Source organism: Malaclemys terrapin, chromosome 2 (assembly GCF_027887155.1).
Source record: "Malaclemys terrapin pileata isolate rMalTer1 chromosome 2, rMalTer1.hap1, whole genome shotgun sequence".
NCBI classification, from domain to species: domain Eukaryota; kingdom Metazoa; phylum Chordata; order Testudines; family Emydidae; genus Malaclemys; species Malaclemys terrapin.
This window is the reverse complement of record NC_071506.1, coordinates 256175890-256190270: the sequence shown is the minus strand read 5'-3', so window position 1 is coordinate 256190270 and position 14381 is coordinate 256175890. Positions and strand designations below refer to the sequence as shown.

At 47.2% G+C, this 14381-nt stretch overlaps 1 protein-coding gene across 8 annotated transcripts in view; it reads right to left on the bottom strand.

The window, feature by feature from the left end:
* JCAD (junctional cadherin 5 associated) overlaps positions 1-14381 on the bottom strand; it is an 86218-nt gene that overhangs the window by 14244 nt on the left and 57593 nt on the right. For 6 of the 8 annotated variants that reach the window (XM_054020829.1, XM_054020828.1, XM_054020825.1 and 3 more), the window contains one exon: positions 5239-5597. The exons of the other annotated variants lie outside the window; for them this stretch is intronic. In XM_054020829.1, coding sequence (XP_053876804.1) covers positions 5239-5537 — 299 coding nt within the window. In that variant the 5' untranslated portion in view covers positions 5538-5597. The remainder of the gene's footprint in view (positions 1-5238; positions 5598-14381) is intronic. 8 annotated transcript variants of the gene reach the window in all.

Here is a 14381-nt window from a genome sequence, read left to right as displayed (position 1 = left end):
TCCACTCTGCCAGTAGCTTGCAGGGTGGCCTTGTTCGAACCACTTAACCTCCCAGTGGCTCAGTTTCCTCATTTGTAAATTTGCGCTAATACCCAGCTTTGTAAAGCACTTTGAGCTCTTTGGCTAGAGGTGCTGTGCAAGTTCTAAATATACCTTATTCAGGACCCAATCCTGCAAACACGTACTCCCTGGTGCTCTAGTGCTTAGTCCCATAAGCATGGGGGGATCCAGGGGCGTATCATGTTGGATGGTGTTTACAGGATCATGACCTATGTGGTAAAAACTCTTTTCTAATACAGCTGTTCCTATAGCTCAGGGGATCTCACACTGGGTGTCGGGACCCCTCCAGGGGTCATGAGATTCTTACATGGGGGGTCGTGAGCTGTCAGCCTCCACCCCAAACCCCGTTTTGCTTCCTGCATTTATAATGGAGTTAAATAAATTAAAAATACTTTTAAATATATAAGGGGAGGTCACACACAGAGGCTTGCTATGTGAAAGGGGTCACCAGCACAGAAGTTCGAGAATGACTGCTATAGCTAGTACACGTGTGCTGTCATGCCCATTTGCTATCTCTATTTTAAAAAACACACATTGGAAATATTCTGGATCAGAGTTTCTTTGATTACTTCCCTAGATGTGGTGTGAATTAGTTCCATCTGAAATTACACTGATGACAAACTTTTAAACACAATTTTGGAAATTTTTAAACAAAAGAGCAACTGTAGTAGTATTTGAACTCCGTGCCTTTGCCAACACTATCCACTAGGCAGCACAGTCTCTGGTCATCACCCATCAGAATTTACAAGTGTGACTTGGTTACACTAATAACAATCACTATGCAGTATCTGGTGTTCAAAACACTGTATGTTCATTAGTCCTCAACACAGCCTATGAACAATATTTTCATGGAGGAGGCCACAGGGCTTTAAATTCACCCCACAACTGTAGGAATTATGTAGTTTTGTACAGGTCTCCATAATCTACTATATCCCAGATTGGGGGCAATTCTGCTAATCACTAATCAGCAGAAATCCTAGAAATCTGTTCTCTGTGGAAAAACATGGAATCTTTAGTTTGTATATTTTGTGAAAAAATAAAAACATATATCAATCATTAATTAAACTTTACTGAAAATCCCAGTATCTCTGAAAGTATCGTGCGGGGCTGCCTGCCCGAGCCCCAGCTGCCTCGGAAAACTAAAGTTCAGCATTTCCTTTTAATTGTGGAAAAACGTGGATTTTTAAGTTGTTTTAAATCAGAGAATTTAGTTTTTAATCACGTAAAACTAGAATCCCTGCCAGTGGCGTAGCTAGGATAGGAAAATTGGGTAGGCCCTGAGTGGGCGGGCAATGACGGGGGAGGGTGTAGGGGAAGGGGGAGGAGGAGGGATGGAGAGCCCGCCTTCCCCCACGCCCTCAAGCTGGCCCTTACCACTCAGCGAGCACCAGAAGATGAGACCGCCCAGAGCACACAGGCTGAGAGGCGTGTGCATGGGGCGGATGGGGCTTGAGCTCCGCGCATCCCTCTCGCCCCGGGCTCGGTGTCTATCTGCCTGGGTTCCTTTCCAGCCAGCGCCATGTGCTGCTGCCCCAGTCTCCGGCCCCAGCACTAGCCCTGCCCAGACCCACCCCCACTAGGCACGCCCCCTGCTTGGGACAACTCACCCCCTCCCAGCCTGTGGATTTGGGGGGCTCTGGCCCCGATTTGGGTGGGCCTGGATGCTAAGTGGGTGAGCTGCAGCCCACCCAGGCCCACCCAAGGCTATGACTCTGATCCATGCTCAGGAGGAAAGAAGCAGCTTCCAAGCCTCACCACTATTGCTTCTACATCCACTGGTCCAATTGGTTAGGGGGAAACAACCATGTGACCTTAGTTCTACTGGTCATTGCTGAAAATCAGGATGGGGAGAAGAGCTTCAAACCACCAGCTCCCCAGGAAAAGAGCGGTGGAAGCTCCCTAAAAGCGGAGGGCCACCGGTGCCCGAACCATGGCCCCACCCCTATACCACCCCTTCCCCCAAGGCCCTGCATCTGTGCTGCCTCTTCCTGCCAAAGACCCCGTCCCCGCTCACTACTCTCTGGCCCCTTGCCCCTTCCCCCCGTTGCTCATCCTTACGGCCAGTAAAAAGTGGGGCCATGGCCCCCAGCCCCAGAAGGAAACCCACTGCTTAACGGAGGCTTCTGGCTCCACCCCATCTCAGTTTTTCAGCCAGTGAAGCCAGCTGCTGCAGTCTGGGAGAGGAAAGAGTCATCTTTCCTTAACATTGTTTTAGGGCTCAAGGGAGGGAGTGCAAAGCATAGGCCCTGAAGGGGGTGGTGCAAAGCACGAGTAAGAGGAGCAAAGGCCTCATACCGGGGTGCAGAATAGAGGGCACACACAAAAAAAATCATTTCCAAAGCAGGAGATGGAGAAACAACCAGACACAAGAAAAGGCCGTTGCTTAATGACAGGATGGGGACTGTTTGAGTTTCCATCAGGAGCCAACCTAATTAGCTACCAATGTTAATTAGATCAGTAGCTGAAAGAAAAATAAACTCTGCCCTCTAGAGGTGTTTGAGTGTCCCCATTTGGAAGAGAGAGTGTCTGCAAGATCATCCCCGCAACAAGTGATTGCCGCACAAGCTCTAATATTTCTCTCTGGATGCAAGAGAAATACATTGCAAGACAGAAAACATGGGAGTTTAAACAAAATGCGTTCCATAGACAATAACTGCTGGTGCTTGTAAGATTTCCTAGTAGGGCTGCTGTGTAGTAGGACTCGCTACATATAAAAAGAGAGGTACCTATTTTAATGTAAGGGCCACAACTACGGCAGTTCAGGCCCAATATTTGGGTCCCTATTTTAAGGGGCAAAAGGGAGCTCATTTTTAAAAATAAGATTTAATATTAAAACTACAGGGTAAGCAGAGAGGTTCTACTCCATTATTTCCCGTTTCATAAGAGGTTAGGGAGGGACACACTGAGTGGACACCCCAGTCCTGTTTTTTAACTCTACTCTTTTTAAAAGCTACCACAGCCAGTATGCCATATTTTCCCCATCCACACTAGCATTAAAAGACATCCCCCCTACATCTTGGCTATGACAGACAAGCAAGCTAGTATTTCCTTGTAATGTTGATGTGCCCTTAATGTACCCAGCTCCAAGTCCAACCATAGTTCTCCCTTCCACCTTCCATATGCTTGGTCCTTGTTTGCCATTTTTCCATCTCTAGTAGTATATTACTTTGCTGCTGCTGACTAGTCTCTCCCCCTCCAACGGAGGGAAAGCCTGCTCTTAAAAGAACCTCTTCCACTGGCTCCCCAGCCTCATTCTTTAAAGATTGGTCCCTTTGGGGGGGGGGGGGGGCAAACGAGCTTGGAACCACACCTAGACCAGAGATCTTTTTGAGCTCCCCGGCTGCCTTACTGCTGCTGCACAGCTGTTGAATTTGCTCCTTTCAGTAATTCCAGCTGGGAAGAAAGAACACTTCTGTGCCCAGATCAACGGCTTACAGGTGACCTGCCAGGGGAGGAGATGTGGAGGAGAGAGGAGAAAAGCCTGGCAGCCCGGGGGTGCAGCACTGCTGTGCTACTGAAGGCAGCACAGGTGACTTAGGCCAGCACTGGAGGAGAACGTCCCAAGACAAGATCCCCTTTGCTCACCCAGGACCTTAACACTTTCCAAACCCTTTGGACAGAGGAAGGTGGGGAGGAAACTGATCCTCTTTTTCTGATAACCACACAGTATATTTTGCCATGCTTTAAATACCTTCCCAGCCTCTCTTCTTTGCTCCTTTTTAGCATACAAGCGGCTGCAAAAACTTGACCACTCCATACGCGTTCTAGACAGAGTCCTTCCTGTCCATTTTATTCCAGTTCAAAAGGGCACACACTGTACACGACGGGAGGTGCAGTGGTGCAAGCACATTTTATGAAGTGGTGACAAGAGCTTCCACTGAGTTTGAGCTGCTTTAACAAGAACTTACCAACACCTTCTCATATTTACTCCATGAGAGCTGCCCAAAAATAAAGATTGTGACCCTCTTTGGTGAGGGAACTCCCCCAGAAGTAGCTGAATTCAGCTGGATACCCACCAGAGATCAACACACACATGAGAAATAAGGAGCTGGGTTCTGTTTTACAACTATTCATTTTCATAAGCAAAATCTTGTGTGTTTTTCCTTTGAAACCCCTTCATTGAACATCCCATTTTAAACATTAAGAATTGCAAAGTTTCATTTGAACAGTTTGCCAGCCCTGGAGACTGGTGTCCTAATTGTCCTCAGAACAGGTGCACATGGGTGTTTTCCTGCCAATGTGACTCAGCCTAGAGCTGGAGAGCTCAATTCTCAGATTAGAGGGTAATTCAGTATAAAGCCTCCTCAAACTGCAGTCATTCTACTGAGACAGCCACCAAAGGAACTAATTACAAGCTTTATGTACTCATGTGCTCCGTAGGGGCACCTGAGTCCCATCAAGAGCACAGGGTGGGCAGTAGAGTTTTCCCATACTGCACCATGTTCCTAGGGCTAGAATGTCGACACTGAGGAGTTCCTAGGCACTTTGGGATATGTTTGACTCAGGTCAGTGCATTGCAGTGTGCACTACAGGTCCCTGGGTTCAAGCACAGGTCAGAAAATTATTAACCTAGGGTTAAAATGCCCAGGGTTCCTGATACAGGTCAGCTAACTTGAGTCCCACTAACCCTAGCTTTACACTGTAGACATAGGATATGTTTACACAGCAACTAGACACCCGAGGTTGGCCCAGGCCAGCTGACTCAGGCTTGCGGAGCTGTTTCATTGCTGTGTAGGGTGGCAGGGTCCCAGAGCTCAGGCTCCAGCCCTAGCCCAGAAGTCTACACAGCAATAAAACAGCCCCGCAGCCTGAGCCCCATGACCCGGAGTCAGCTGGCACAGGCCAGCCGTGGGTGTTGAGTTACTGTGCAGACATATCCTATGTGACCTGAGCTTCTCCTTCCCACCAGCAAGACCTTTTGTAAGGGGTGTTACTGATTCATTAAACTGCCCCCTCCCCTTCTCTCTGCTATTTTGATAAAGACTACACGCTACAAAAAGGTGTGTTAATGTTAGTGTGCTGCATGTAATATTTCAGTGCATTGCCAGGCACGGAAGCAAAGAAATGCTCACTTATCACAGGTAGAGGGTAAGTGGGGCTGAAGTCATGCTCAGTTGTCTGCCAGAATGAAAGGGAAGAGAGGAGAAAGCCAAGCCATGGCGTGACACAGACACTTACCCCCCTTCTGAAGTATGAAATGTGGACAAACCCCGGAGGTCTGGGTGGTAACCAGGACCAGCATGCCTCCCTTGGCTCCCATGACTGCCTTCACTGCTGCTCAAGTTGCCTTTTGCCAGTGGTTTCTTGTTGTAAATGTAGGCTCCAGAGTCTGTCTCAAACCCATTCAGCGTTCCCCGACTAGTTCTATTCTCTGTAATCTCAGGCTGGTATCCATCATTTCTGTTCTCGTATGAAGCAGAGGGATCTTTGGACAATTTGTATCCATGAGAAATCAGGAGGTCCTCCACACTGAACATGTTGTGCTGGTTTCACTCACTGCTGTGCCACGAGAAAGCTCTCTCCAGCAGAATCCATCACTGAAAGAGGGAACAGAAGGCTGCTCTAATAAGGAAAGACAACTTAACTCAATCTGCAGGCTACTGGATGCAGAGTTTCATTCTCTCGCCTCAACATAATAAAATACATAAGACTGAAGCGCATGCAGATGCTGATGAATCATGTGTTGACCTTCCCTAGATAATATACCTAAATTTGTTCAGCCAGGGAACAGATGCAGAGCTGCTGCTGCTGCGTCAGTCCATTTGAGTGAAGAATTTGGTGATGATTGCAGCTTTCAGATTTTGATAAAGCCTTGGGAAGCTTTGCACTGGAGATAAGCAAACCCTTGAGAAAGGCATTTTCTCCAAAAATGGTTTTTACTCTGATCAGGTGGAGCTGTGCTTTATGCTGGGAGGGGGGTTAGATTGCAGAACAGCACAGCCTCCTCCTGGAGCCCTGCAAATTCTATCAAAATTAGCTGGTGAACAAGCACAAAAATAATGCATAGCAACAAGAAAAGAGAAAAAGTTTATTATGTTAGCCCATAAAGGCACTGCTGACGTCCTGCTGTGCCCCCAATTAGACTCCCTTGTTTACAGTCTTTAAAGGTTGCTTTTCAGGGAAAGTTCTTTATTGCCTAGGTGGGCCTGTTGAAATCTGTAATCAGCCAATAGGTGTAGTACAAATCAAAGAAGCCAAGAAAACTGCATTTGAAGCCATGTGTGTTGTTGCACAATGATTTCCAAAGCAAATGGAATCAATCCAAAGTTAAGATTTTTCCTCCTATCTGCCAGCCCTACAGACTCAGCCTGAGTTCTTTGCTGATTGCACATTGTTATTAGTAATAGGTTCTGCAGATCAAATTAGTTGATCTGTAACAGTTTCTCTTGGCTAGCTCACCCTTGTAACCTACTGTCTATTCTACTCTTCTAGCTTGTTATATTTATGGGGTACCAAGTCTTCAAAGGTTTGGAACTTGGTAAACACTTCTGTAGATGAATAGATTCCAGCGCACCATCTCTTAACTGTGCTGTTCTGCCACATCACTGAAGTGGGTGGATGAGACTTGAAATACGCCTAGGGAGCAAAAACATTGAGTAAGACACTCAATAGGACACTTGATAGGGGGCTTGTATAACATGCTCAGTGTTATATGTCCCCAGTAGTGGCACGTCTGCATAAAGAATAAGAACCTACTATTTCTAGAAGCTAATGAAGTTTCTCCTTCAGCTGAAGTGCTAGAGGCCAGTGCTTTGGTGCATGAACTCCTGGGTTCTGTCACCAAGGCTGATCTTTACAAAGAGTCTCTACTCTGTGCTAAAGAAGGCACTTCATTCACTGTTATCAATATGAGGCACTTTATATGGAGTAGGCACTAAATTTACTTGGTGTGTTCCAGAAGTCAGTTTTCAGCACAGAACCAAACTTTAAACTGTGCCTGCGCAGACCATGTAATTGTTACTTAAGGGTTTGAAAATAGCTCCTTTCTAAACCGGTTTAGAATCTACACCAGTCTCTGCATAGAGCCTAAGAAATCTGTCCCCTGTCCCCTCTATATGTGGTATTGTACACTTTAAAGAAATAAAACACTTCCCAGTAACATTTGTGGAGTGGTGGTTTTTTGTTTGTTTGTTTGGTTGGTTGGTTTGTTTTTTTGGGGCCAAAACAGGGCTCCTCAAACCTACTAAAAGCTACACTGTACTAGAAGAGTAGAATGATCAGCAGATAGTCACAGGGATAAAAAAGCCAGCCAAGAGGTACTAGTCAAATTAATGGAAGAAAGGAGTGGAATCCCTTTCTTTAAAGGAAAAGATGGTTTTGTTGTTTATTTTTAAACACTTCAATAACAGGAGGTGGGGCCAGATCAGGTCAACTCAAATGATTTCTCTATTCCTAATTGTTTCTAGAACACAAAGACCTGGACTTGTGAGAGGAGGTAAAAATCACAGAAGACAGAACAGCTGGCTGCTAGAGCTATTCAACCTCTAAAGAGAAAAAGATCCACTGTGACTGCATAAACAATAGAATGCCCACTGGACAGCGCACAGGTGCAAGGAAGAAATGTGCTTTTCCTGTTATTATTGCTTGGGGGTCAATATTAACCCTTTCTCTCCTACTGCTGTGGATAGTGGCCAAGTGAAAACAATATTTGTCAGGGGTTGAAGGAGGCAATATGCAGAGAGAGAAACAGGCAATTTAGAAATAGACAAAACCTTTGGACCATGGGTCTTATTCTGATCTCACTTTCAATACTGAGAGTCACGAGTAACTTCAGTGAAATCAGTGGAGTTACACCTTGGGAAAAACCCAGTGGTAGCTGGTGCCCAAAATAACCCCTCAAGGTTAATCATATTTGAAAATAAAAAACTGGGGTAGCGTTGGGGAGGTGTTACAGGAAAGTCCTTTGGTGGGGATATGGGGCAGGGGAGAGTAGGGGGATACCCTCTTCCACATCAGTGCCCTGCTCTTCAGAGTGAAAAACTGAGACACTTCACCATAAAGGGCAGGGTGGGTGAACACAGTTCTCTTCTCATCACAACCTCTCTCCCTTCCTCCCTCCCCTCCTTCCCTCCTAGATAGCTCTACCCTATCATCTCCCTGCTGTCTCCCCATTCCCACACTCACCACTAAGTCACCCCCATCCTCATTCACTAAAGGATTTAATTGCCTCCTGAACTCAATTCTGTAACCCAGCACATCCTACTCCTAGCTCAGAACCTCCCCAAGCCTCCCCAGCTTCCTCCAACCCAACCAGTGCAGACCCTGCCCCCCACGACGGTTGCCACCTCTGAAGTACAAAAACCCAGGACAACTGGGATGATTTTGAGAGCCCATAAAATTTGACAGCCGGCTGTGTGTATTGAGCATTTCCCAGGACAGCTACTTCAGAAAAAGGGACGATCCTGGGAAAATGTGGCCAGGTGGCAACCCTACCCTCATATCTATCCAAAAGCCCTTCCACTGCTTACCTAATCTCTCCACATCTCAGAACCAGCCCTTCAGCTCTGAAACCTTCCCCCCCTCATCCATCTCTCTCTCTCTCACACACACACACACACACACACATCAGAAAACTCCTCTGCAAGCACAGAACCTGCCTCCCTCCTACCAGACATCCACCAACAACTAACTCAGAACTACGCTAAACCCACCTGCCCACCCACATGTACACTGCTGGTCCTGGAGAAGTAGAAGCAGCAGGGAAGGACTGTGGCTGCAGGTAGCCCTATACTCCACATCAAGAGAGAACTGGTTCTACAGGAATCAGTATTCCATGCTTTGTGCCTCCCCCTTTGCTGCCTTGGAGTCTATGGGCTTCAGAACCAGGACGACTCAGGGCAGCCACCTATATGACATCCCGAATCCAGAGACTGCAGAAGCTTCAGCCTCCCCCCAGTGGCAGTCAATGGCACTGCACACTGCAGTACCTCAGCTGTGCTACACAGCTCTGTCTCCAGCATAGCTGACATTATTGATAGGGCTTAGTTTCATTAGCTCCCAGTAAGACTAGTATAAATGGAGTCAGGATAGATTCAGAATGGAAGACAGTGCAATGGGTTGAGTGCTAGACTGTGACTTGGGAGACCTCAGTTCAATTTCTTCCTCTGACACACACCTTCTGTGTGACCTGGGGCACGTCCCTTGCTTGTTCTGTTCCTCAGATGTCCATCATAAAATGGGGTTAGCAGCACTTCCCTCCTTCACAGGGGTATTGTGAGGATAAATACGTTAGAAATATTATAGGTACTTATATTGCTCCCATTGCTAAAACATAGAAAGGATCCAGCCCCATGTACACATACTGTACATATTGGCAATTTTCCTAGTGTTTCAAAGCCAAGGTTTCTACTTTTCAGGTGGGAGGCCAGTTCCTTTTACTAGGAGTAAGTGGATGAAATTAAGAAAAGGAAGATGTAGGTCCAATATGAGGAAACATTCCTGACTGCAAGATCTCTAATCCTGTGGAACAGTTTCTAATAGAAAGGGGTGGAAGCCCTGATTATTTTTGGTCCTGGTCTACACTATGAGTTTAGGTCAAATTTAGCAGCGTTAAATCGAATTAACCCTGCACCCGTCCACACAATGAAGCCATTTATTTCGAAATAAAGGGCTCTTAAAATCGATTTCTGTACTCCTCCCCGATGAGGGGAGTAGCGCCGAAATTGACATTGCCCTTTCGAATTAGGGTTAGTGTGGCTGCAATTTGAAGGTATTGGCCTCCGGGAGCTATTCCACAGTGCACCATTGTGACCGCTCTGGACAGCAATCTGAACTCGGATGCACTGGCCAGGTAGACAGGAAAAGCCCCACAAACTTTTGAATTTCATTTCCTGTTTGCCCAGCGTGGACAGCACAGGTGACCACGCAGAGCTCATCAGCACACAGGTAACCATGCAGTCCGAGAATCGAAAAAGAGCATCAGCATGGACCGTACGGGAGGTATTGGATCTGATCGCTATATGGGGAGAGGATTCTGTGCTAGCAGAACTATGTTCCAAAAAGACGAAATGCCAAAACATTTGAAAAAATCTCCAAGGGCATGATGGAGAGAGGCCACAATTGGTATTCATATCAGTGCAGCGTGAAAGTTAAGGAGCTCAGACAAGCCTACCAGAAAATCAAAGAAGCAAACGGAAGGTCTGGGGCAGAGCCGCAGACATGCCACTTCTATGCTGAGCTGCATGCAATTCTGGGGGGGCCGCCACCACTACCGCACCTCTGACCGTGGATTCCAAGGAGGGGGTAATCTCAGGATTCTGCAGACAGGGAAGATGAGGAGGAGGAGGAGGACAAGCTTGCGGAGAGCATACAGCACTCCGTTCTCCCCAACAGGCAGGATCTTTTTATCAGCCTGACTGAAGTACCCTCCCAACCCTCCAAAGGCAGTATCCCAGACCATGAAGCCATGGAAGGGACCTCTGGTGCGTGTACCTTTGTAAATATAAAACATGGTTTAAAAGCAAGCATTTTTTAATGATTAATTTGCCCTGAGGACTTGGGATGCATTTGCAGCCAGTACAGACTACAGGAAAAGTCTGTTAACGTGTCTGGGGATGGAGCGGAAATCCTCCAGGGACATCTTCATGAAGCTCTCCTGGAGGTACTCCAAAAACCTTTGCAGAAGGTTTCTGGGCAGTGCAGCCTTATTCCATCCTCCACGGTAGGACACTTGACCACGCCATGCTAGTAGCAAGTAATCTGGTATCATTGCATGACAAAGCCTGGCAGCGTATGGTCCCAGTGTTTGCTGGCATTCAAGCAACATCCATTCTTTATCTCACTGTGTTATCCTCAGGAGAGTGATATTGTTCATGGTAACCTGGTTGAAATACGGGAATTTAATTAAGGGGACAGAGGTGGCCATTCCTACTGGGCTGTTTGCCTGTGGCTGAAAAGAAATCCTTCCCTGCAATTAGCCAAGCGGGGAGGGCATTGGCGCTGAGCTTTACACGTTTGGCTAGCAGGGATCTTCCCTGATACCAGTGACGCGGTGGGGGGGAGGGATAAAGAGAATTGGATGGGGGGGGGGTTAGTTTGGTTTCTGCTGCTGCACGTTAATGGGAAAACTGCAGCACTCAACGGGCTTTGCTTGGTATGTGGGAAAGGGAGGGCGCTGCTTTTATGAAGGCTGCAGAAGCCGAAAGACAATGGCTTACCATGGCCGCATGCAAGCCGAATTCTGTTGCCCGGACCTGCGTCTGTGATCTCTAACACCAAAGCTGCAGGCACTCAATATTAAGATGCAAAATGCGACCTTATGCCGAAATCACATGTGCTATGTAATGTGAATAGTGTTGTTCACTGTGAAAGAGTATAAGCATTGTTCTGTAAAATGTATCTTTTTAAATACTTCTCTACCTTTTTTCCCTCCCTCCCGCAGCTGCAAATTTTTCAAGCCTCCCTCCTCCGTCCGGAAGGTTATCTCAGATAAGGTGGTGAAAAAAACGGACGCGAGACAAAATGTTCTCTGAAATCATGGAATCGACCCACAATGAAAGAGCTCATCTGAATGAGTGGAAGGACATGGTATCAAAGTACAGAAAAGATGCCAGTGAACATGAGGACAGGAGGGACCAACATGAGGACAGGAGAGACGCTCGAGATGAGAGGTGGCGGCAGGAAGATCAGAGGAGGCAGGATGCAATGCTTGGCTGCTGCAACGCTTGGCTGCTGCGTGAGCAAACGGACATGCTCTGGCATCTGGTTGAGCTTCAGGAACAGCAGCAGGATCACAGAGTGCCGCTGCAGCCCCTGTATAACAGTCCTCCCCCCTCACCACGTTCCATAGCCTCCTCACCCAGACGTGTAAGAACGTGGTGCGGGGAGGCTCCATGCACGCTCCCACTCCACCCAGTGGGCAGCCAAAACAAAAGGCTGTCATTATTTTGAACTTTTTTAGTGGCCTTTTTCTTCCCTCCTATCCTCCTCCCAAACCCCACGTGGGCTACCTTGTCAGTTCTCTCCCTCTTTTTATAATCAATTAATAAAGAATACATGATTTTTAACTCATAGTGACTTTATTTCCTTTGAAAGCAAGCTGTGATTGAAGGGGGAGGGTGGGTTGCTTACAGAGAATGAGTCAATCAAGGGACGGGTTTTCATCAAGGAGAAACAAACAGAACTTTCACACCATAGCCTGGCCAGTCACGAAACTGGTTTTCAAAGCTTCTCTGATGCGCAGCGCTTCCTGGTGTGCTCTTCTAATCGCCCTGGTGTCTGGCTGTGCATAATCAGCAGCCAGGCAATTTGCCTCAGCCTCCCACCCCGCCATAAAGGTCTCCCCCTTACTCTCACAGAGATTGTGGAGCACACAGCAAGCAGCAATAACAATGGGAATATCGGTTTGGCTGAGTCCGAGTGAGTCAGTAACATGCACCAGCAACCCTTTAAATGTCCAAATGCACATTCTACCACCATTCTGCACTTGCTCAGCCTGTAGTTGAACAGTTCCTGACTACTGTCCAGGCTGCCCGCATATGGCTTCATGAGCCATGGCATTAAGGGGTAGGCTGGGTCCCCAAGGATAACTATAGGCATTTCAACATCCCCAATGGTTATTTTCTGGTCTGGGAAGTAAATCCCTTGCTGCAGCCGTTTAAACAGCTGAAGACGCGAGTGTCATGAACCCTTCCCGGCCATCCCACGCTGATGTTGGTGAAACGTCCCTTGTGATCCACCAGTGCTTGCAGCACCATTGAAAAGTACCCCTTGCGATTTATGTACTGGTTGCCCTTGTGCTCCGGTGCCAAGTTAGGGATATGGGTTCCATCTATCGCCCCACCACAGTAAGGGAATCCCATTGCAGCAAAGCCATCCACTATGACCTGCACATTTCCCAGAGTCACCTTTGGTAGCAGCAGCTCAGTGATTGCTTTGGCTACTTGCATCACAGCAGCCCCCACAGTAGATTTGCCCACTCCAAATTGATTCCTGACTGACTGGTAGCCGTCTGGCATTGCAAGCTTCCACAGGGCTATCGCCACTCGCTTCTCAACTGTGAGGACTGCTCTCATCTTGGTATTCTGGTGCTTCAGGGCAGGGGAAAGCAAGTCAAAGTTCCATGAAAGTGCCCTTATGCATGCAAAAGTTTCACAGCCACTGGGAATCATCCCAGACCTGCAACACTATGCGGTCCCACCAGTCTGTGCTTGTTTCCCGGGCCCAGGATTGGCGTTCCATGGCTATAACCTGCCCCATTAACAGCATGATCTCCAAAGCGCCGGGGCCCGCGGTTTGAGAGAATTCTGTGTCCATGTCCTCATCACTCTCGTCGCCGCGCTGCCGTCGCCGCCTCCTCCTCGCTTGGTTTTTCAGGTCCTGGTTCAGCATAAACTGCACGATAGTGCGTGAGGTGTTTACAACGTTCATGACTGCTGACTTGAGCTGAGCGGGCTCCATGCTTCCCGTGGTATGGCATCTGCAGTGTTCACCCAGGAAAAAAGGCGTGAAACGGTTGTCTGCCATTGCTTTCATGGAGGGAGGGGTGAAGCTGTACCCAGAACTACCAGCGACAATGTTTTTTGCCCCATCAGACATTGGGATCTCAACCCAGAATTCCAATGGGCGGGGAAGACTGCAGGAACTATGGGATAGCTACCCACAGTGCAACACTCCGTAAGTCGATGCTAGCCTCGGTACATAGACGCACACCGCCAAATTAATGTGCTTAGTGTGGCCGCATGCACTCGACGTTATACAATCGGTTGCCAAAAATTGAATTCTGTAAATTCGGAGTAATCCCGTAGTGTAGACATACCCTATTGCTGTCCACTTGAAATCTAAGCAGTTTCAGAGAATGAGTTAAAAGTAGTTTCAAGTAAAGCACGTGTCCTTGAGTTCGCCAGCCAATTTGTTGTGGTTTCACACTAACATTTTCTTTTAAAATGTTTTTATCACACTTGTTTGTGTGGATGTTTTGTACAACAAAAAGGAAACCAACTGACTGACCAGATGGGAAAAACAATGAAATTGTCTATGTGCACAGTGATACCAAATGCACAAACTAAGCCAATGGAAAAAGAGAGAGAAATCCCCCTTCTTAGCTTCTTTCAGTCATGGTATCTTAGCAGCTATTTTTAACAGTAGTAAGTACAAAACTTTCAGACAGACGTGGGATTTTTAAATTGACAAATCCCTTTAAAAGTAACTGAAATAAAACACTAGTGAATGTAAAATGGGGACAATTGGGCACTGGCAAGGAGATGGCCTAGATAATCGAATAAATCTTTCCCATCTCCCTGGTTTATGAAACAGTGGGGAGGGATTTTACTCCTGGCAATATGACAAAGAATTTATCCTGCTCATTCCCTCTACTACTGTGA